Source organism: Mustela nivalis (assembly GCF_964662115.1).
Source record: "Mustela nivalis genome assembly, chromosome: 15".
Classification (NCBI taxonomy): Eukaryota; Metazoa; Chordata; class Mammalia; order Carnivora; family Mustelidae; genus Mustela; species Mustela nivalis.
The window spans coordinates 14,734,526-14,756,154 of record NC_139034.1 but is presented as its reverse complement, the minus strand read 5'-3'; the positions used below and the strand labels follow the sequence as shown (position 1 = coordinate 14,756,154).

The 21,629-nt window shown below is 40.7% G+C and overlaps 1 protein-coding gene across 4 annotated transcripts in view; it reads right to left on the bottom strand.

The window, feature by feature from the left end:
* The window catches only part of MTUS2 (microtubule associated scaffold protein 2), a 574,434-nt gene that overhangs the window by 69,733 nt on the left and 483,072 nt on the right, over positions 1-21,629 (bottom strand). The window contains exon 1 of one of the 4 annotated variants that reach the window (XM_082700957.1): positions 7,948-8,408. The exons of the other annotated variants lie outside the window; for them this stretch is intronic. Coding sequence (XP_082557083.1) covers positions 7,948-8,001 — 54 coding nt within the window. The 5' untranslated portion in view covers positions 8,002-8,408. Of the gene's footprint in view, positions 1-7,947; positions 8,409-21,629 lie in introns of those variants that run through there. 4 annotated transcript variants of the gene reach the window in all.

Sequence of the window (21,629 nt, the reverse complement as noted above, 5' to 3'; positions counted from 1 at the left end):
CAACCTGAAGATGTCAACGTCAAGGAGAACTAAATCTCGTAAGGTCTGACGAGTTACTACACTTATATTACCTTTCCAAACACTTCACTATGCCAGGCACAGAGCTGGGTAAGCCCTTGACCTCGCTTAGTCCTCCAAATGCTGTCAGGTGGGCCCTGGGTTCTATTTCCTAGTGGAGAGAATTGAACTGGGGCTCCATGGCTAAGCAACCAGCCCCTGCATGCCTGGTTAGGAAACGGTGAAGCCAGAGTCCATACTCTTTGCTGAACACTGGGAGGGTCTCCTCCTCCCCATGCTTATACAGACACAGCATCAAGATCCAAATCACATGGATCCTCAGATGGGACCTGAGCACAGTTTCATACCTAACTGAGTGAGTCAGTGTCAGCTCCCGACTACTTTAAAAAAAAAAAAAAAAATCCTTGGTTGGATTCACACCCATCCTACCCCTAGAACTACCATCCCGTTTCCATGGTATTGATTTATGGGTCTCGTGCCAGTACCTGTCTGGTACAGCATCCCAGGGCTGTACGACCTGCTAGGGTAAGCTATTCTGTTTTCCCCGTCAGCTGTCCCTAACCCCTTCTGGGGGCCCGCTAATTCATTCCTCCTGAAGATGCTGGCTCAGCCCAGCGCCACTTGCTCAGGCCAGCCTGTGCGGATTGGCGACAGTCCTTCCTTCTTAAGTGCTTGGTTTTGAAATGATACCAACTCTTCTAATTTATGAATTTTCTGCATCAGTGAAGTCACTTTTTGTTTCCTGCAGAATGACGTAAGGCTGCCCTGCGATGGAGTGAGTCAACAATGAGAACTGTAGGAACTCCCTTCCTTAAGGCAAGAAGGGAACCTCACAAAACCTTCCGTTCTCTCCGCCTGCCTCTAAGTTACCCTTCCACCCATCGTGGCTCAACAGATTCCAGCAGTGATCTTGCAAGACCCCTAGGTTCTGTTGAGTACCCAGGAGGAAGGCCGCCCCAAAGGCTCCCTTCAAAAGGATGTCATGCCACTGCTCCCCTTCGCTCCCCAACCTAAGCCAGTCCAGCGTGATGACATGGTGGGATGAAATTTGAGCAAGGCCTCCTCCAAGGGCCCAGTGTGAGATCAGTGCTTCCCTACATGGGGAACGAGTGGAAAATTCCTGACTGGTGCCAAGCACATGAGCTTCTGCTTTCTCTCCAAAGGCCTAAAAATAGAACACAGTATTAACCATCCAAACTAGCTGGGTGATACTGTCCAGAGATCACCAAGTCTAAAAGGCCATTCCTCTGCAATTACTGTTTACTCTAGGACAGGCTTAACTGGAAATGGACCCTTGGGGAACATTCATCTAAGCCCCATACAACAGCTGTGTCTTCTTAGCCACCTCTTTTATTTATTTGGTCACGCGCATACCCCTCTGTTGCACACTGAGTTCTCTATTCTCTTTAGCGTGATAGGCTGTATTCACAGATGGAATCTGAGATGAGCTAGCCCCATAAAACATCCAACTCTCCCCCTCTACCTCTAGCCTGGAACAGACCACCGCAAGTCACTACAGCCGACGCCTACATTTCTTCTCACGTTTGGCTCTCCGTGCTAAGGTGCTCACAGACCTTGCGGGGGGAGGGTGGGCACTGCTTTCCATCTTTCCTAGTGACACAACCCTGGCAAAGCATACAACCTGCTAATCATTCCACTAGCTTCAAGTAACTGGGTGCGTGGCCAAGCCCGAAGCCAGCCTGCCACATGCTGTTACTGTAATGTGCTCGGTCAACAGGAGTTATCTGTTCAGTTGGCCGATGTTACCCATGTGAACTTGGTGGTAACAGAAAGTGAAAACGTCCCTCCTTGTTAGCCTCGCCCATGCGATTCTACCCTTGGGCATCTGCCACCTAAGCTCCTCCTTGAATCAGAAACCAACAGAACACTCTGCTTCTTATTAAAGCTGAACGTTGGGGGAACGGAGGTATCTTCACCCCCAACCCGTCAATCCAGAAATAGGGAATCCATACAAAACAGCACTGCTTGACTCAGTGCCTACTATGTGCCAGGCAGACATACCAGGCAGGATATTTCTGCCTTCAAGGAGTTGAAGAGTCTCCCAAAGAGTCAGTAAGTGAAAATACAATTATAAAACAATGCGTCAGAACTCAAGCCCGCGGGGCTGTCTCTGGAGAATTCCTGAGCGGAGGATGAACATGCAGGAGGAATGTTGGGAGCCCCCGGGTGAAAGCCGGGAGGATCCTGACACAAAACAGGACTGGAGGCTATTTCTGGGAACCTGTGTCACCTCTATCATACAGGTCCTTCTCTTTCTCTCCCCTGTTCCTGCCTCTGCTCTGTGATTCTCCATGAAGGAGCTCTTGATCAGCTACAAGGGGGCTGGCTGATGACAATTTCATAAAATTCACTACAATTCTGAGTGTTTTAACCAGCTGTCCTCTCCCCCAACCACACACACACATTGAAAATAGATACATGTTGGGGCATCTGGGTGGCTCAGTTTAAGCATCTGCCTTCAGCTCAGGTCATGATCCCAGGGTCCTGGGATCAAGACCCATATCAGGCTTTCTGCTCAGTGGAGAGCCTACGTCTCCCTCTCCTTCTGCCTGCTTCTCTGCCTGCTTATACACACTCTCACTCCCTCTCTCTCCCCACCCTCTGTCAAATAAATAAATAAAACCTTAAAAAAAACACTAAATTAAATTAAAAATAAAAATAAAAATATATACATGTAAGCCCACAGACTCCCAACTAATATCTCATTTTTTTTTCTGTCCTTTTACCCTGCCCTGGAGTCAATGCAGGTCAACCCAATTCAACTATGCAAGCTGGGCCACCTTCTCACAGGCTAAACACAAGAACCACACGGGGAATTAAATAAGACATCTATAGAATTATGCTGTTTGAAGAAACTTCCAGATCTTTTTTTATTGTGAATTTCTGAAGTTCAAAGTGGACATTCACACACATGAAGTTACAAAGAGGTTAAGTTTTTCATTCTTCCCAGAAACAATACTGCTTTTCACCCATGGCTCCATAAACTCAGATTAGGCTTTAATTCTACATGGCAGAACTTTGTCTTCCTAGGGAAATATTTTCTTTTGTATTTGAAAATGAACCAGTCACTAGGTGACATCAACAGAGCGCGTACGTCTTCAGTGTTGTTTTCGTACCATCTTTTGTGAATGCTGCATTCATTTTCAATATTAATACTGGGAAGATTGGCCAGATTCATAACATGGCTCTGTGGAAAATTCCTTTGGGAGGTGGACTGACCTTTTGTTTTTCATTTCAGTTATTATGGCTTTAAGGCAGCATCGATGCCCTGCTTTGACTCGGTCAATAAATATTATTTTTTCACCCATAATTAATATAAGGCACTGTATTTTTGTGTCTGCTTTTCTACTCTGCAATAAAATTTAATATAGACTGGTCAAGGGAAAGTATCCCTCACATTTAATATTCTTAATTACATGTCAGTGTCTACTTGTGTGCAAAATGAACAAAACCACATCTTGCTTTAAAAGAAATCAGAAAGACTAAATTTAGGGTGCCTCACCCAGGCTTTTTCCTGTGTATTGGTGATTACAAAATATCTAGCTTCCTAAGATGCTGTACTTAATAAGGCAAGGCCATACCCCACCTGGATTACTGATCAACAACTAGAAAGGACAGACTCTTAGGGGCTGCAAGGTGAAGGAATGTGAATCCACGGAAGTAATGCTGGGACATTCTGGATCTCAGGGAAAGCAAAAGAAAGGAAAATGAGCCAGTGCCATGATTTTTAATTCCTTTATGCACCCCTACAGAAGTTTCTTGACCTTCCTGGATTTTATCTTATCACCTTCCCAAATTTATTACTGTCAGGTACTAGATGCTTGAGTACAGTGAGGTGCCTTCTCCCAACCCACACCCCTCCCAACAGTGTAGAGAAAAGACCAGCCTTTGAGATTATAATCAACACATGTAAGATTAGGGTGGAAATATGCAAAGTAACCCCCAAGGGGATATAGCACAGTACCTAAACCAGCAAGACAAGGTGATTTGTGGAGAGAGCAAAAGGAGCTTAGAAAAGGCCATCATCGGGGTGCCTGGGTGGCTCAGTGGGTTAAAGCCTCTGCCTTGGGCTCAGGTATTGATCTCAGGGTCCTGGGATTGAGCTCCGCATCAGGCTCTCTGCTCCTTGGAGAGCCTGCTTCCTCCTCTCTCTCTGCCTGCCTGTCTGCCTACTTGTAGTCTCTGTCTGTCAAATAAATAAATAAAATCTTTAAAAAAAAAAATCTGTATGTTAGTAAGTTTAAAAAAAGAAAAGTCCATTGTCAAGGCAGGTGACAATCACGTAGCCTTCTCAAGTACATTTCCGGCTGGAGGGGTGATGGGACACGGACACATAGGCTCTGAGGCCACTGAATGCCTAAAGACCATAACTTGCTGGCTCAGATTCCATTCTCATCAAAGCTTCTTATGAAGCTGGACTTTTGACTCTAAAAAGAAATACATGTTTCTGAGGCTTGTTATCATTTGTTTGCTTGTCAGTGACATTTCTTTTTCTTTCTTTTTTTTTCTTTTTTTAAAGATTTTATTTATTTACCTGACAGACAGAGATCAGAAGTAGGCAAAGACACAGGCAGAGAGGAGGACGCAGGCCCCTGCTGAGCAGAGAGCCCGATGTGGGGCTCGATCCCAGGACCCTGAGATCATGACCTGAGCTGAAGGCAGAGGATTAACCCACTGAGCCACCCAGGCGCCCCAGTGACATTTCTTATTGTTAAAAAAAAAAAAAAAAAAACCAAGTTGGCACTCTAGTTTACATCCAATTTATCTGTCTCAATAACTCAGTGCTCTTAAGAATGATCAGCTCTGGAAGGCTAAGTGTAAAGGGTTTCTGGGTGTGCAGGAGTGCTGGCTGGATCCTGCACCCAGAGTTTGAAATCCATCTGTGTGTCCAATGGCCTTCCCTGGTTACACCTTTCCTTTCAAAATACCTATAGAAAGAGTCTTTCTATACATTGCCTCTCTGTTCGAAATCCCAAGATGGATTTCTACTGCTTATAACTCAAGTTTAAAAACTTGGGTCTGGCTTTCAGCCTGGAAAATATTTCCCCAACACTCCCTGTGTGCCTGGGTTTCCCACTGTGTTTACTCTCATCTTTCATCCAACGGGGCTAACGCACCTTGGCTCATGCACTCCTTGCTTAGAATTACATTCCTGTTCCTCACACAGTTCTTTAAAACTCCACCCCCTTCCTCAAAGTGTAGTTCATGTTGCATTTTTTCCAGGAAACCTTGCCTAAGATTCCAGCAGGGTTTCTCCTTTCCCTAGATTCCAGAAACAGGCATGGTCAGTATCACACGACTTTCATACTCCAGACTTCTACTCATGTATTAATTGGTCCACATGTGCTATTTTTGCCTCCCCAGCTTGTAATTTCTCTGGGCAAGATGGAAGTACGACCCACCAAACAACTGGTCAACTCCACAGGGCAGGCTGGGCCCTTCTGAGCCTTCTTTGCAGCCCCCATAATAACTGGGCAATAAATCTTGTAGATACTGTAAACCAGTGATAAATATTGTCCATGAAGAGATTTTTTGAAAAGCTGAAAATACATACAGCACAATCAGCTTTAAAAAACCACTTGTTTAACACATTTTTATTTATTTTATACTTCAGGCAAAATTCTGTACTTTCTCCCAGTAAATAAAGGCAAAAGCAGCATCTTTGGGTTTACATTTCTTAGACTCATCTCTGAAACTATTACTTTAAAGTATCTTTAATTGTCCCACGACTCTTTATAGAACATATTGAAGCTACACTGTAATTAGAAATTGTTTTAACATTTCAAAAATTGAGTTCTCAAAATTAAGTTTTTTTATTTTGTGCCCATATAAAGTTCTGGGGAAATGTTTCTTTCTTTCTTTTTCTTTCTTTCTTTCTTTTTTTTTTTTTTTGTGTGTGGTTGATTAGGCTGGTCTAAAGGAAGCAAGATTTATCAATTATTTCATCAGGCCTCTTTGAAATGTTGATACTGGGATTGTTAGAGCTAATGAACAGACTGGTAGATTTTTTACCTTGGAATTTAAAGAAGCTGGAGACTGGAGAGGAATCCCGTAATACCCTCAGCATCCAATGCCTGGCCCTATAGGTAACCGCTGAATAAACAAATGATTTTGGCATCCTGCCTGTGAAGGTATCCTTATGGGCAGTCAACTAAATAAAACAATGGCTTTTTTTAATTTTAAAAAAGAAAATCCTCAATTCCTAAGATGAGCACCTATAACTATGTGGTTTCAAAACCTCCCTAGGGATATGCTCTGAACTATGGCAAAGGAAAGTCAAGACATATGGTTTATACCTAATGAGAAAGTTGACAGATGGCAGTTTTTAAGTTTTCGTCCGGAAAGAATAATTTGGAATAAGTTTGAAGTTGCAAAGTAGAAACATTTAAAAGTTAACTTAAACATCATACTACTAAAGAGAAGACATACTATTTGACTTCCAAAATCTCCAAATTAAAGAATGACACAGGGATGATTATTTTCAAGAAGTTGATTTGAAACCCAAAAGGAGGACGGAGTCACTTTAAACTGTATTTTCTCAAAGAACGCCTGAGGATGTCAGCTTCTATTTCTAAAACCTTTGAACCATGACTTAGGAATCTGGACATTGTAATGTTGTTGTACATTCAACAAATTCTTCCCTTTTATTACAACTACCGTGATAAAGCTTCTTTCAACACCTTTTGATGACCACTTCTCTTGAAAAAGGGCTTAATCACTTCGATATCGGATTTGCAGATAATTGAGTGCAAATGTCTTTTATTTGTATTTGTTAAAAGCTCATGAATGTGTATATAAATATTTTAGTGCATACTCATGGTAGTAAAAGCAAAACCCATTGAAATAGTTACCCCTACTGGAACAAAAGTACGGGTAACTTTTAAAATATCAGTGTAATTTTCCTAGGTCAAAGTTCATAAACAGAACTGATAACGAAGATGTTCCCAAGTGACCTCCTTGTAATGAGTTTTATATTAGGCTATTTATTTTCCTTCACCTGGTCACACACTATACCTCAAGCTATCTATAAAGCCAATGCCCATGTGGGTAGAGAAGAGGCGATTTCAACCCTTTATTAGGTCCCATTTCATGCATCTTGGAGAAATCCAAATGTATGTGAGGAAAAAAAAAATCACAGAGACAAGATTTCGTGCTAACATAATTTCTAGTAATGAAATTAATAGCATCTCCCAACCTCTCTGTAAGCTCAGAAGCAAATGTCAAAAGCAAAGAAAGGCTTTGTGTTGGAATTGTCATACAGTTCTCACTTGCTCCTGCTCTATTCTCAGGTCCCTGGCTGTGAATTTTCCTTCCAGTGAAGACTCGAATACACCCTCGGACTCCAGGGCTGCTTAAGGTTTTGCCTCTATGTTATTCACCCCTGTGTGATGCAAAGAGGTCCAGTGAGGACAACAGCACCCTGCTTTCTTTTCTGACCTTAAGAATATAAATTACAAGGATGGATGTGGTTTATAAAAAAGAGTGGCAAACTTTCAAAGTTAGCAGTTGGCCAAAAGAAGCATGTCTAGCTCATCTAAATTCCCCCACTGGAGCGTCTGGGGCTTCACAGGTACATTAAAATGCATTAGGAATATTCCAAGGATTTCTTGGCAGTCTGGATTTCAAGATGTTTGAGCGGAGCCCTGCTGTTTTGGGCAAATGCAACAGCTGCATTTAAGACTGTAGGAATAGAGAATTATGTAAGGCACTGCAGAGTAGGTGAGACCAAATGTTTCTGCAAAAGGCACTCACAATTCAGCACACTGGAACCTGTAAGGGCAGCAGCCTTGGGCTCACCAACAAAGCGCACACACATAGGAGGGGAGAGAGACAGAGGTGGCTGGCTCAGGCTTTCTCTCTGCTCTTTCAAAGGAGGGAGGGGAGAGGAGGGAGGAGGAAGGCAAGTACCGTCTTGTCCAGGCACTGAAGGCAGTTATAAGGCTTGGAGCAGCAGTGGCCCATCCCGGCAGGCTGGCTGGCAAGGGGCCCTCCTTCATTCAGCGTGTCAGCGGGTAATTCCTAAGGCGAGGTAATGGCTCAGGCGAGAGGGGTGCGCCGCCGGGAGCTGTCACAACTTCCATGTGGTCCCCTCGGCTACCTTATTTCTCCTAATAACTTCAGGAATCCGGAGCCGGAGGAACGGGAGGAGGAGCGCAGCGCGGCGGCGGCTTTAGGCTCCTGCTGCTGGGAGGGGCAGGGCGGGAGCTGGGAAGGGAGGGACAGGCGGCTGCGAGGGTCACTTTGCCCCACGAATCCTCTGAAGGAGGCAAATCAATAGTCGCAGAACCAGCGAGCATTTCCCAGCGCCAGCTCCCTGGGAGGCCAGCCGCCTGCCCTTCCCGGGCGCCGCGGCCGCTCCCACCGCGCCGCAGACACGCCTGGAGAGGACGCAGGAAACACAAAAGAAGAGCCTGGTCTTCCAGGGGAACTCTGGACTGAGCCCTGCGGAAGGCGCCGGGAGGGACTGGGCTCTGCTCAAATACAGACTTGCTGTGTTCCTGAGAAGTACAGAAACCTACAGGCGTGAAGTGTATGGTCTTTCCTCCATGGAGCTCCTCCTCTGAGACCTGCTTGCTGCTGGGAACCACTCATTTTCAAATTTGCCTTATTTGATGGTATCTTTGTAATTGAGATATCAGTGTAGAATCGCTTGCGGAGGTAGACATGCACAGACCATTCAAGTGGTTTAAGTAATTAAAACTGGGGTTGGGGGCAAATCTTTCTGCTGGGCATATTAGCATAAAAGCCCTAGAGGACTAGATCTTTCTAGGAGATGAGCAATTTTTCAAAACAGTTAAAAATCAGAAAGAGAAGGGGATGGAGGCAAAGCCCCCCCCCCCAAAGAGATGTGGAATTGAAAACATATATATTTATGTAATCTTAAAAATAAAAGAGGCAAATAAAAATAAAATAAAAGAGGCAAATGTTTACGAGGTCAACTTGGTAATTCCTGATAACTCAAAGAAGAAACCCTGCAATGTACCACGTGAAGAAATGTACAATTACCCCTTGGCCCGCTAAATTTGTAAGATTATGAACAGACAATAGTTGTAAAAATTAGATAATTTTACTAACTTGAGATCTTCCAAGGAGGTTTGAATTAAGGAGTACAAGCTATTTCAATTTGCTTGGAGAGAGGAAAAGGATATTTGGTGATCAAATACAAACAGACTGAAAAGTGTGCCTTAAACTTGAAAAAATAAGTTCAAACCTTTCTTCAAAGCTCACCGGTAAACACTTGGGTAACAGCTATACTCAAAAAAACCAAAATAAAACAAAAACCTAACAGGTAACTTAGCACAGTTGTTTAGGAAGGAAACATGGCTGTATGTACCAAAATTGTATGTATGTATTTAAATTAAATTCCTATCAAAATTTTAAATGTATATCTCCTACATTAATACTCATGTAAATATGCAAGGATATATGCATAAGGATATTCCATTTAGCACTATTTCTAACAGCATAAAAATGGGAAACATCTAGATATCCAGCACCTTTCCACCATATGGAAACATTGTTGAATGAGGAAATAAACTTTTATAAAACACAAAGCCAAACTATACACACAGACCCATTTGTAAATGTCCAAAAGAAAGCTTCTGGGAAAATGCACACTGTTCAGAGAACATCTTACCCTTGGGAAATGGGAAATAGGAGTAAGGGAGCAAATTTCCACTTTTTTTTTTTTTTTTTTACCCTCTTGCCAGCGTGTGTGTGTGTGTGTGTGTGTGTGAGAGAGAGAGAGAGAGAGAGAGAGTTTTTAATTAATTAATTAATTAATTTTTATTGTTTCAAAATAGAGGACGCTGGTGGAAGACAGTGAGCACAGCCCAGGCTAGGGCATGTCAGAGGCAAAGCCTCCCTCCCTCTCACAAAGGCTTGCTCTCTGAAGCAGGAAGCCTGGACACACCTCTCAGAGGGAGAGAAGCTCATGTCACCCTGAGCTGAAACCTGCACGGAGAGCTGTTCCTGGGACTTTTGAAACCTTGAGAGAAGACCTTTCTATTGCAAGGAGCAGTGCCTTGTTGCACCCAGGTTCACAGCAGCCCAAAGGCGGGAACAACTCAAGTGTCCACTGACTGATGAATGGACAAGATGTGATTTATTCATACAGTGAAATATGATTCAGCCTTAAAAAGGAAGGGAATTCTGACGCATGCCTCTACGTGGATGTAACTTGGGGACATTAAGTGAAGTAAGCCAGTCATGAAAAGACAAAGAGACTGTATGATTCCACTTATAGGAGGTACCGGGAGCAGTCAAATCCATAGAGACAGAAAGTAGAATGGTGGTTGCTAGGGACTAGGGGTGTGGGTATTTGCAAGATAAAAAGAATCCTAAAGATTGGTTGCATGAAATGCAAATGTGAGGCATGCCCCTGAGCTCAAGTCCACTGAAATGGTTAAAATGGTAAATTTTTTGTCATGTGTATTTTAACCACAGCTATCTATCTATCTATTTTAAAGTGGTGGTTTGCGTTCTACCTGGAGACACACAGTCCTTGCACAAGAGGTACCTATCTGATCAAGTCACGGATAGAGCAAAAGCCCTGCTGTAGAAGGAACCAGCAGGACCTGGGGAGGTGCTAAGAACCACCATAATGTACTTCTCCCCACAGTAATGTAAAGCACGATTTCTTTGGCACAATTGTCTTTCTGCACCTTAGGAAACTGTTTCTTTCTCCATTAGAATGTAGATTGCACCATACTAGAAAATTACTTCTTGTTCTTGGATGATGCATGGGAACGCCTGCCCACCCAATGGCCCATGGGAGATTAGGGTGGGATTCAGGAGGCTGCACAAGAAAGCCAGGATTCAGCTCCCCCCGCCCTTTAATTCACAGCTTATTATTTTTAACACTTACTAATAGGAGATATTTAAAACCACTGTACTTTTTAATTTGCATTTCTTTGCACAAGTAATTTGTTCCTTAGCAATACGCATTTTCTCTTTTGTGAATTATGTATCTATAGTCTTTGCCTGTTGGTATCCTAGGGTTTTTAAAGTTATTTCTGTAAAGCTGCCTGAATTTTCTTTTTTTATCAGTTTCAGAGGTAGAATTTAGTGATTATCAGTTGCCTAAAACACCCAGTGCTCACGACATCAAGTGCCCTCCAGCTTCCCTTCTTGTGCAGAAGGCAGTAAGCGCAGGCGACTGGGGTGGCCCAGCCCATCCTACAGGGAGTTGCTGAGATCACAGGCATGGTAAGATCTCAGGGCAAATAACCAGGATTTTGAGAGATGCACTAATGTCCTAGAGTTGTGCCATGTTTCTTTCCTTATACGTTAAAAAGCTTGCAATCTACTCAAAAATGGAGAGATAAATACAAAGGACCTTCAAATACCCATTTCTAGTTTCAACGGTGGCAGGCGAGAATTCTACCACCGAACCACCAATGCTCTGGTTTCAACAGTGGTCAAGATTTTGGCACATTTCCTCTATTCCCTTTTTTTCCTTTTTTTTTTTTTTTTCATGCCTCCAACCCCCAGATTCAGCAATTACAGAGATTTTTCTTACTTTATTTCCATGTGTCCCTTTGATTTTCTTAAAGTATTTTGAAGCAAAAACCTGGCACAGTTTATTATGCACTGGTAATAATTATGAACATTTTTATATAATCACAATGTCATTAAAAAACCAAACAAACACCAAACAATACATCCTTGGCATCTAATGGCTACTTCATAACAAAATTTTCCTGATTTCTCAAATTATTTTACTGGTTTAGCTGATTTTCTTGAGAAACTAGGTCCACAAACTACACTTGGTGTTGTCTCTTAGACCTAGTTTGTTAACCCCAGTGCCCTCCCCCCACCCTCCCTTTTTTTTTTTTTTTTAAGATTTTATTTATTTATTTGACAGACAGAGATCACAACTAGGCAGAGGCAGGCAGAGAGAGAGGGAATCAGGCTCCCCGCTGAGCAGAGAGCCCTATGCAGGGATCAATCCCATGATCCTGAGATCATGACCTGAGTTGAAGGCAGAGGCTTTAACCACTGAGCCACCCAGGTCCCCTATGCCCACCCCCCCCCCTTCCTTTCTAAGCAACCCCCAGCCCCGCCCCTGGAGCTGACTTGCTCAGAAACTGGGTTGACTGGCCTGTAGAATGTCCCCCATTCTGGTTTTGCCTCTTTGCTTCCTTTGTCATGCCATTTCCCTTGTACCTACATCCCTGAAATGAAATGTTCTTGCGGCTGGATGAGATTCAGGTTTCATTTACTTGGGCAACAATATCTCAGCTGTGATGTTGTGTGCGTACAATATTATATCCCACCAGGAAGCACATGATGTCTGGCTGGCCCATTTTTAGTGAGGCTACAGTGGATCAGATGTGACAGCTTCACCTCCTCCTTGTAAAATTCCCCATCAACCTTTCCTCTGATGGTTTCATCTGTTAGTGATTATTCCTGAATCAATTATTTCACTGGGACTTAGAATAGGATGTTCTGATCCCCCATCACACTTCGGCATTTACTAGCTGGAATTTTTTACCTAAGAAAAAATTTTTCATCATCGACTAGAGTGACTTCAGTTCCCTGCAATACAGTTTATTACAGGAAAGATGGGATCAGTGCTCAATCCTTTCAAGTGCCAATTTTTTGAAGGAAGACTTGGTGTTGTGATGGTACCCAATGAGGTTGTTTTCTTTCTCTCATGCTTTCAAAATATCATTTATAAACATATTTTTATGTTAATACACACAATGTGTCTTAGTCAGTTGCCTTTATTATCCTTTCTAGATGCTCAGTTGATTTCATCCCTGGCCAATGAGAGCACCTTCTTGTTGGTCCCTGTGCTCTTTTAACACAACTCTACACTCCTCGTCTTCTGTATCCTCGGCTCATCTCGGATATTTCCTGTTCAGATCTGGGAGCTGCCATCCCCTCCATGAGCCCTGGCTCCTATTCTAGTTGGGAATGAGAAATAGATATTAAAATCCAGTGCCTGTTTTTTGTCTTTGGAGGGCCACCTGGGAGAAGTAAGATTTTCCTTGCAAGAAGTGACCACTCCCCACCCACCGCCCCCAGACAAAACGTCCTTAGAAGAGGTCACTGAAGAAATCGGGATGGGGTCCTGGGCTGGGGATAGGAAATGACAGCTCCTTCCCTTGGGCCTTTAGAAGTGGAAAAATGCTCAGTGAAACTTCCTTTGAGGGAGATAAACTGGACATGTAACATGGTAGCAAGCCCAGGGCTAGGGAGGGAGGTACCCTCCACCAAAAAAGGCTCACTAAGGAGTCTCCAAAGTGTTTGAATATCTGAAAAAAAAAAGACTGAACTTCTTGAAGGCATACAGAATGGGGGTTTAGACTACTGCAATTTGGCATAAAAGGAAGCTATGACCTCATAGGCTGATGAAATCTGGGACATTTTAGTTCTCAATATTTTAAAAAGTTTGAGATGGTTTTAATTCTTTGCATATTTTCATACACTGGAACAGGAGTGAGCCTTTAGAAAAGTTAGAAGGTCTGTTGGCATATATCTTCAGAGAAAACCTTATAAATGCTCTATGTTTTAGAGCAATAACTAATTTATTTTAATTTTTAAATTGTATTTATTTTTATTTTTTATTTTTAACCAAAGATTTTTATTTAACTATATTGTTTCAATTTTGATAATAATCATACACTATCCTTAAAATTAAAAATAAATTTGAAAATTTTTGAAAAATATTGTCACTATGTACTATAACAAAGCTATATAAAAACTGGGAAAATGTATGTTTTTCATTCATTTTTAAAGCTTTTGAAGTTTGAATTTTAATTTCTCTCTCTCTCTCTCTCTCTTTTTTTTTTTTTACCAATGATGAATATTCACTGATTATTAACAGATACCAAGCACTGTGCTCAGGGCTTGCAAAAACCCCTCCTGAAACCCTCACAAAACCGTATGAGATAAGCCTTATTATCCTCTGCATTTTGCAGACAAGAAAACGGACGCTCAAAGATTGCACAACCTAACCTGCCAGGTGAACCATAGAGTGCAGTCTTCAACCCAGATCTGACTCCAAAGCTTACTCCCTCAGCTACTGTGTTTTACTTAACTGCATTGCACTTGTTGAGTTCAAGGCAGTTTTTTCTTAAATCTGTAAGCCATATACAATTGCCAGTTTGTGTTATGTTTTAATCTAGATAAGGGATCTGAGCATATGAAAATATAAAAGGAAATTCAAACACATTTATGAAATAAATATTTTCAGAACTTGGAACAAGCATCTCTACTGTAGTTTTTTTTTTTTTAACATACATCTACAAACCCATGCACAAATCACTTTAAATTGACATAACAGAAACCATGTGTATGAGTCAGTGTTAAAATGTTCAATTTTATTTTTTCTGTTTGTCTTCCTTAAAGTCGGACTTCCTTACCCCTCTCCCACCCATGATCACCAGAGTAAGGTTCAAATCTCCTGCTCAGACTGGACTCCCCTGTCCCAGTCCAGCCACTTCCCCTCCTCTGCCCTGATCCTCCCATTTAGAGGAAATTTTCTCCTCTCTGTGACATCATGACATTCTGTAACCTTGCTCTTTCTTTCTTTTTATTTTTTTTAAGATTTTATTTATTTATTTGACAGAGAGAGATCACAAGTAGGCAGAGAGGCAGACAAAGAGAGAGGAGGAAGCAGGCTCCCGGCTGAGCAGAGAGCCTGATGCAGGGCTCGATCCCAGGACTCTGGGATCATGACCTGAGCCGAAGGCAGAGGCTTTAACCTACTGAGCCACCCAGGCGCCCCAACCTTGCTCTTTCTAATGACATTCTGCTTCATGTGGTAGTAATTGCTCCTATCTGTCTTCCCCTAAATATCACAGCCCCCTTGCCGTGCCTCACTTGTGTTCACACCCATCACACCCACAACCCTAGCAAGCTGCCTGGACAACAGGTCCCAGAGACATTTCCTGGGTAATGCGGGATGGGACTTCCAAGAAATCAAACCAGATAAAGGTGGCTTTCCGGCAGAGGCATTTTCATATTTTGTGCAGTTTGTAAGCCATGGGGTCGCTTGCAGGAGGTTGACGAGGTAGAAACTGTATCACTGTCTCACTGTTTATTTCAAAAGAAAACCATGAAAAATCCTTATGAAAGAGCCTCTTACAGATTGTCAAGGCAACCATCTGTTTATTTTGGTTCCACAGTCTATGCCCCTCCTTTTCCCATGCATCTAAAATACGAGCTGCAGTTCTCACACTGGATTATAGCAAAGGGGATCGCCAGGAAAATATGCGTATCTTTTACCAGACACAATCCATCTAGAGATTTAATGCAGTGGGACCAGGCCGAAAAGGGAAAATACAAAACAGAAATCTTGAACTGGAAATGATAGGGGCTTACGATCATCCGCATACAGACAAAAGATGCTCTCAATTACCTTTGATGTAATACCCAGGATTTAGAATATTAAAGCGATAATATGAATAAAAGAAACAAATGACACATGTACTGTTCTGTTCTTAGAGACTTGTAAAAGCAGAGTCATAAAAATGGCATTTCTCTGTAATATCCAAGTAGGAAGGTTGCTACTTCTGTAGGACAATCTTTTTCCTAGTCTGCTGGTCTTTGGCAGTAACTATTATTTTTTTTTTTTCTGTTAAGTCAGTGAGCAGGGTGACTACAAGAGACGCATCCTCCTTAAGTTTCTGCATTATATTCAGAAGAACTGACAAGTCTTCGAAGAGCAGTGAAATTCAAAATGATCTTTACTAGCTGGATAAATAAGATGGACATGATTGGAAAACTGATGGGTAGAATCAGATACAGAGATGGGAAATAGCTGGCAGAGCCCCAACCTGTATCTGTTCATCTGAACCATATCAGATGAGAAGGCTGATCCCAGAGGACATAGAGCTGAACCAACAACCTAGCAGCCATTATTTAAAAAAGGATGAAAGAATAGGGACATTTGAGTGGTATCTGTGACCGATCTAGGATCCATTCCAGCGCCCTCACCCTCCTTATTCTATTGTAGGGCAGCAGCAATTTCCCCAAGACTAGACTGGGGCCACTGTAGAAAGGGAGAAATGTGTCACTGATTTCAGCATATGGCTTCTTACCTTTGGTTAAGATTGTTCTTGACCCCTCAATGAGGTTAAGGTCCTCAGAGAAACCTCTATTTTTCCTTTGTAGCATTCCTCATTAAGGCAATTAAATAGTTATCCCATATGTTAAATGTCTGTCTTTCTAGTAGGTCACCAGCTTCATGAGAGTAGTGACCCCATCTGCCTATAAAGATATAACTATATCCTTAGCACACTTAGCACAGTGCCAGAGACATAGTAAGTACCACTAAATGTTGAATAAATACATTAAAGGTTGAGTAGATTTACTCTAGTTAAGTTGAAGAACTTCAGGATAGCAAGACCTGCTGATATACAACAGCGCAGCTATTGCTTTAACATCTGGAGGGTATTTAAAACCTTTGAAGAACCGTAATCCTCAGGTCCAATGGCCTTAAAGATAGATCAATAATCTGACCATCTCCTACTCCTCTGCTGTAAGTATCCTGGTCCAAGCCACCATCCTATCTCACTTGGATCATGGCAATAGTCTCCCGACTGGTGTTCCTGTACCTACGTCCAGTCTATTCTTAACAAATTTGACTAAAAGTCAAAGTGAAAGTCACTAGAAGTGAAAGTCAGAGTACGTCCCTCCCCTCCCCTCTATCCTCTGATGTCTTCTCTTCCCTTCTCTTCTCACTCAGAATGAAACCCCAAATCTTTTCAATGGCCCTTCATAAATTGGCCTTCTTTTACCTCTCTGACCTCATTATCTAGCCTTCTCCCCATCAGTTAGCACAGGCCATGCTGTGCTAGCAGAAGGCCATGCTGGCCTTCTTACTGTACCAGCAACATAGCAAGTCTTTCCCCATGCTGGCATCTTGCTCCCATTGATCCTTATGCCTGGAAAACCCTTTCCCCAGATGCCCATATCTTGTTCCCTAACCATTGTCACCTTCTCAGTAAGCCTTTTCTTAACTACATATGTACATTTACATCATATCCTCATCTACTCCAGTACTCCCTACACCTTTTTCCCCTGATTTTCTTCTCCGTGGCACCTACCACAACATGTTTATTTGTTTGTTTCTGTTTACTTCTACTTTTGTTTAATTCACTGGGATTTTGGCAGTCTACTGTTAATATTCACCACTTTGAGTGCCTATTAGGTGTCTATTAGGAGTACTACCAAATAAATATTTATTGGGTTAATGAATAAATGAATAAAGGCTGAAAAGTGACTCAAGTTAAAGAGAAAAAAGGTAAAAGGTACAAATAATGTCTTTAAGAAAAAGGAGGAGGCACATTCTACTGATACGGTAAAGATACAAAAAAGAGAAAGAATAAAGACAATAGAGCTATGTCCATAGCTCCAAACATTTCTTCAAAATTGACAAGGCATAACAAAAAGGGAAAAAAAGGATACATAAAAATCACATTCTCAACATAATTTATAATTTAATAATATTTATTTAAGAATATTTATTTAAGAATATAATTTAAGAATACAGAATGCTTAGATCCAAGTGTGGTCTAGCAAATAAAAACTTGTAGGTATGTATGATCTCAAGTGGCAGTCTTTGCAATGAAGAGCTGATGGGGAAGCAGAAAGGCACAAATGAAAGGAGAAATACCTTACGGCAATTAGGTGGTGATGGGAAAAGAAATTTAGAGGGAAGTTTAGGGCCCTGCAAGATAAAGAACATTAAAAAATCAGAAGAGACAAATCCCTGGCTCCACTCAATGCCCCCAAGCCATTCAAGAATCCGTACTTTGCTACACTGATGGAAGAGGGCATTACTACAAGAAGAGCCCAATCCTACAAAACTGGGCAGAAAGCAATGAATAAGCAAATACAGACTTCTTACAAATAATCCTAGTAAGATCAAAACTACCTCCACTGATTAAAATTCATGGAAAACAACCATGAAGCAGAAGAAAACTATAAAAGAACACTCAAAACTGAATTCAACATATAAAAAATAGCATTTGGAGACATGAAAGAAAAGATTTTACATGAGAAATACATGCACTAAGAGCACAAATGGACAAAACCAGGAAATAATAAGATAGTGAGTTTCAAAATGGAAGAAAAGATAATTATCTCAGAAATGAATATTAAATTACAAGGTGCCCAACAAAATAAAATTATTTAACAAAGATGCTTAGGTGGATCATTTGGTTAAGTGCTGAACTCTTGATTTTGGTTTAGGTCTTGATTTAAGAGTTATGAGATCCAGCCTAGTGTCAGGCTCCACACAGGGCTTGGAGCCTGCTTAAACTCTTTCTGTCTCTTTTCCTCTGCACCCACCTCCCCTGCACACACCTGCTAATGTGTGCTCATGACTCTGCTATCCTTTCCCTCTGTCTCAAAACTTATAAATAAATAAATAAGGAATAAATAAACACAAAACAACTTAATTTTTAAAAATGTGTAACAAGGATTTTCTACAAAGTCAAGCTATCCAAGTATCAAGGCCATAGGAAAAGTTGGGAACACATAGGACGTGAATCTTTTTTTAGGAATAACATAGAGCCTAGAGTCTGAGGTTCATCAGACTAAGAGGTGACTGGAAAACTTGCAGCAGAAGAACTGATGTGAACATTTATAAAGAGGATTGTCGACCTAAGCCAAAAACAAATGTAAGAACAAGGGTAGAAGACTGATGTATAAATGCTATACATCATAACAAATAGAAATGATACAAATAAAAACTGGTAAGGGATGGAAGAGAGAATAAAGAAAGTAAAATAATCTTATTAGTTTTCATGTGGACAACAGGTGGGAGTTAAGGATCTAGTTTTAAATGACAAACCAGATGGTCAAAAGTTACCTAAGAAAACGAGGGACTTTGGACATTCTAAAAGGTGTAAGTATTAACATAACAATGTGAACAAAAATAAAATGCTCCTAAATTCTATTCTTTAAAATTATAGGACCATAGGGGCACCTGGGTGACTCAGTCAGTTAAGCATCAAACTCTTGGTTTCAGCACAGATAATAATCTTGGGGTCATGGGATGGGGCTCTGAGTTGGGCTCCATGCTCAGCATGGAGTCTGGTCGAGATTCTCTCTCCCTCTCCCATCTTCTTCCCCATCACCTGCTCACACAGTTGCATGCACTCCCTCGCTCAAATAAATAAATATCTTTAAAAAATTAAAGAAGCAACAACATGAATGGACCTTATGTTAAATGAAATAAGTCAGACAGAAAAGACAAATATTGTATGATTACACTTATATGTGGAATCTATAAAACAAAATAAAACAGAAATAGACTCAGAGTTACAGGAAACAAATTGGTGGTTACCAGAGAGTGGAGGGGTTGGGTGTGGGCCAGCCACACCCATTTACAAATGGTATAAATTTCCATTTACAAAATAAATAACCCATGGGGATGCAATGTATAGCATATGGGATATAGACAATAATATTAAAATAACTTTGTATGGTTATAGATGGCAACTAAACTAATTGTGAAGGCCATAAATTAAAGAGCAAAGAACACAAATTTTTAGAAAAAGCAGAAAATATAATATAATACATGCAATTATAAAATATCATAATAGAAATGAGATCTAACATATCAGCTATATTGATAAGTGTGAAGGACTAAATTTACCAATTAAAAGCAATAAGATCCTCAATTTTGCTTAAAATGTAAAACCCAATTATATGCTATATCCTCCAAATATATAAAACAAAATGATTCAGAAGAGCAAAATATAAGTAGATGAATAAAGGTATTCCAGGAAAATGGACACAATAACAAATAGTAGTAGCAATCCTGGTGTTCAACAAATAAGAATTCAAGCCTAAAAGTGTTAAACATAATGAAGAAGGTAACTTTTATTGCTGAAATCCAAGTATACAATGAAGATATAATACTTATGAATATCTATGCTCCAAAGAACACGGCAACAAGATTTATGTAGGAAATTCACCATTCCTAGGTCAAGACAGATTAAGTGGACAAACAAAACAAAACAAAATCAGTTAGGTAGGTCTTATAGATATATACTGCACTTTGTATTTTGATAATGTAAGTAAACATACCTTTTTATCAAGGGCTTTTGAGCCATTCATAAAAACTGATCACTAGGAAAATATCTGAAGGTTCCATGAATCAAAAATATTACAAACAAAACTCTCTGATCACAATGTACTAAAGTAGGAATTTTTTTTTTTAAAGATTTTATTTATTTATTGGACACACAGAGAGAGAGAGATCACAAGTAGTCAGAGAGGCAGGCAGAGAGACTGGGAGGGAGAAGCAAGTTCCCTGCTGAGCAGAGAGCCCAACTCAAGGCTCAATCCCAGGACCCTGAGATCATGACCTGAGCAGAAGGCAGAGGCTTAACCCACTGAAGCCACCCAGGCGCCCCTAAAGTAGGAGTCCTTAACCAATGAAATAAAAACAGAAATCTTAAACAAAACTAAAAACACAGAGGTCATCCATTTGAAAAATTTAAAAAGCCTCCTATGTGACCACTCTTACATAATAGTAAAAACACAAAGTGAAATCAGAGTTGTCTTTTTTAAGCACAAAAAACAAAAACACTAACACATGGGATACACTTAAAGCAGTTTTTGGAGAAAAACTCATAGCAGGAAATGCTTTCTTAAGTAAAAAATAAAAGGGTGTAAATAAAAGGATATAAATACTAAGCTGAAAAAAAACTAGCAAACAACAACAAAGTAGACCAAAGAACAAACTAAGAAGGAAATAGTAAAGACAAAAGCAGAAAGTAATGAAATAGAAAATAGGAAACCAGTAGACTTAATTGAAAAAACAAAACAGCAAACCACTAGCTAACCTGAACAATAAAAATAGAGGGAAAGCACAAATAAAATAAAAAATAACAAAGAGTGAATGGAGATAAGAATTCAAATCATAAGAGGCTTTATTGCAGACCTCTATACAAATATATTTGCAATTCTACCTTAAATCTATTATTATTTTTTTTTAAGATTTTGTCAGAGAGAGAGGGAGAGAGAGCATAAGCAGAGGGAGTGGCAAGCAGAGGGAGAAGCAGGCTTCCTGCTGAGCAAAGAGCCTGATGCGGGACTTGATCCCAGGACTCTGGGATCATGACCTGAACCAAACACAGAGGCTTTAACTCACTGAGCCACCCAGGAGCCCCACCATGTAACTTTCATATAAACAAATGGTATCTAGAGAAAATATGGAAGAGAAACTCCAATTTACATTAACAACAAAGAAGATTGAATATATAGGAATAAAGTTACCAAAAATATATAAAACTTATAGGAAGAAAACTTAAAATTACTTTAGAAAGACATAAAAATAGGCAAATGGAAAAGCATCGCCCATGACTAAAGGGTGCTTCAGCATTCTAAAGATGCTGTAAAGATACAGCATTCTCAGTTAATTGATGCAATCCTATTAAAGATACCAACAAGCCTTCGTATTATGGAGTGAGACACATTGATACAAAAGATTATGTGGCAAAACAAACATGTAAGAATATTCAGGAAAATATTAAAAAAAGAAAATCTATGCCAGGGGACTAGACCTATCAGACATTGAAACATACTACAAATCTTGTAAAATTAAATAGTGTGGCATGGGC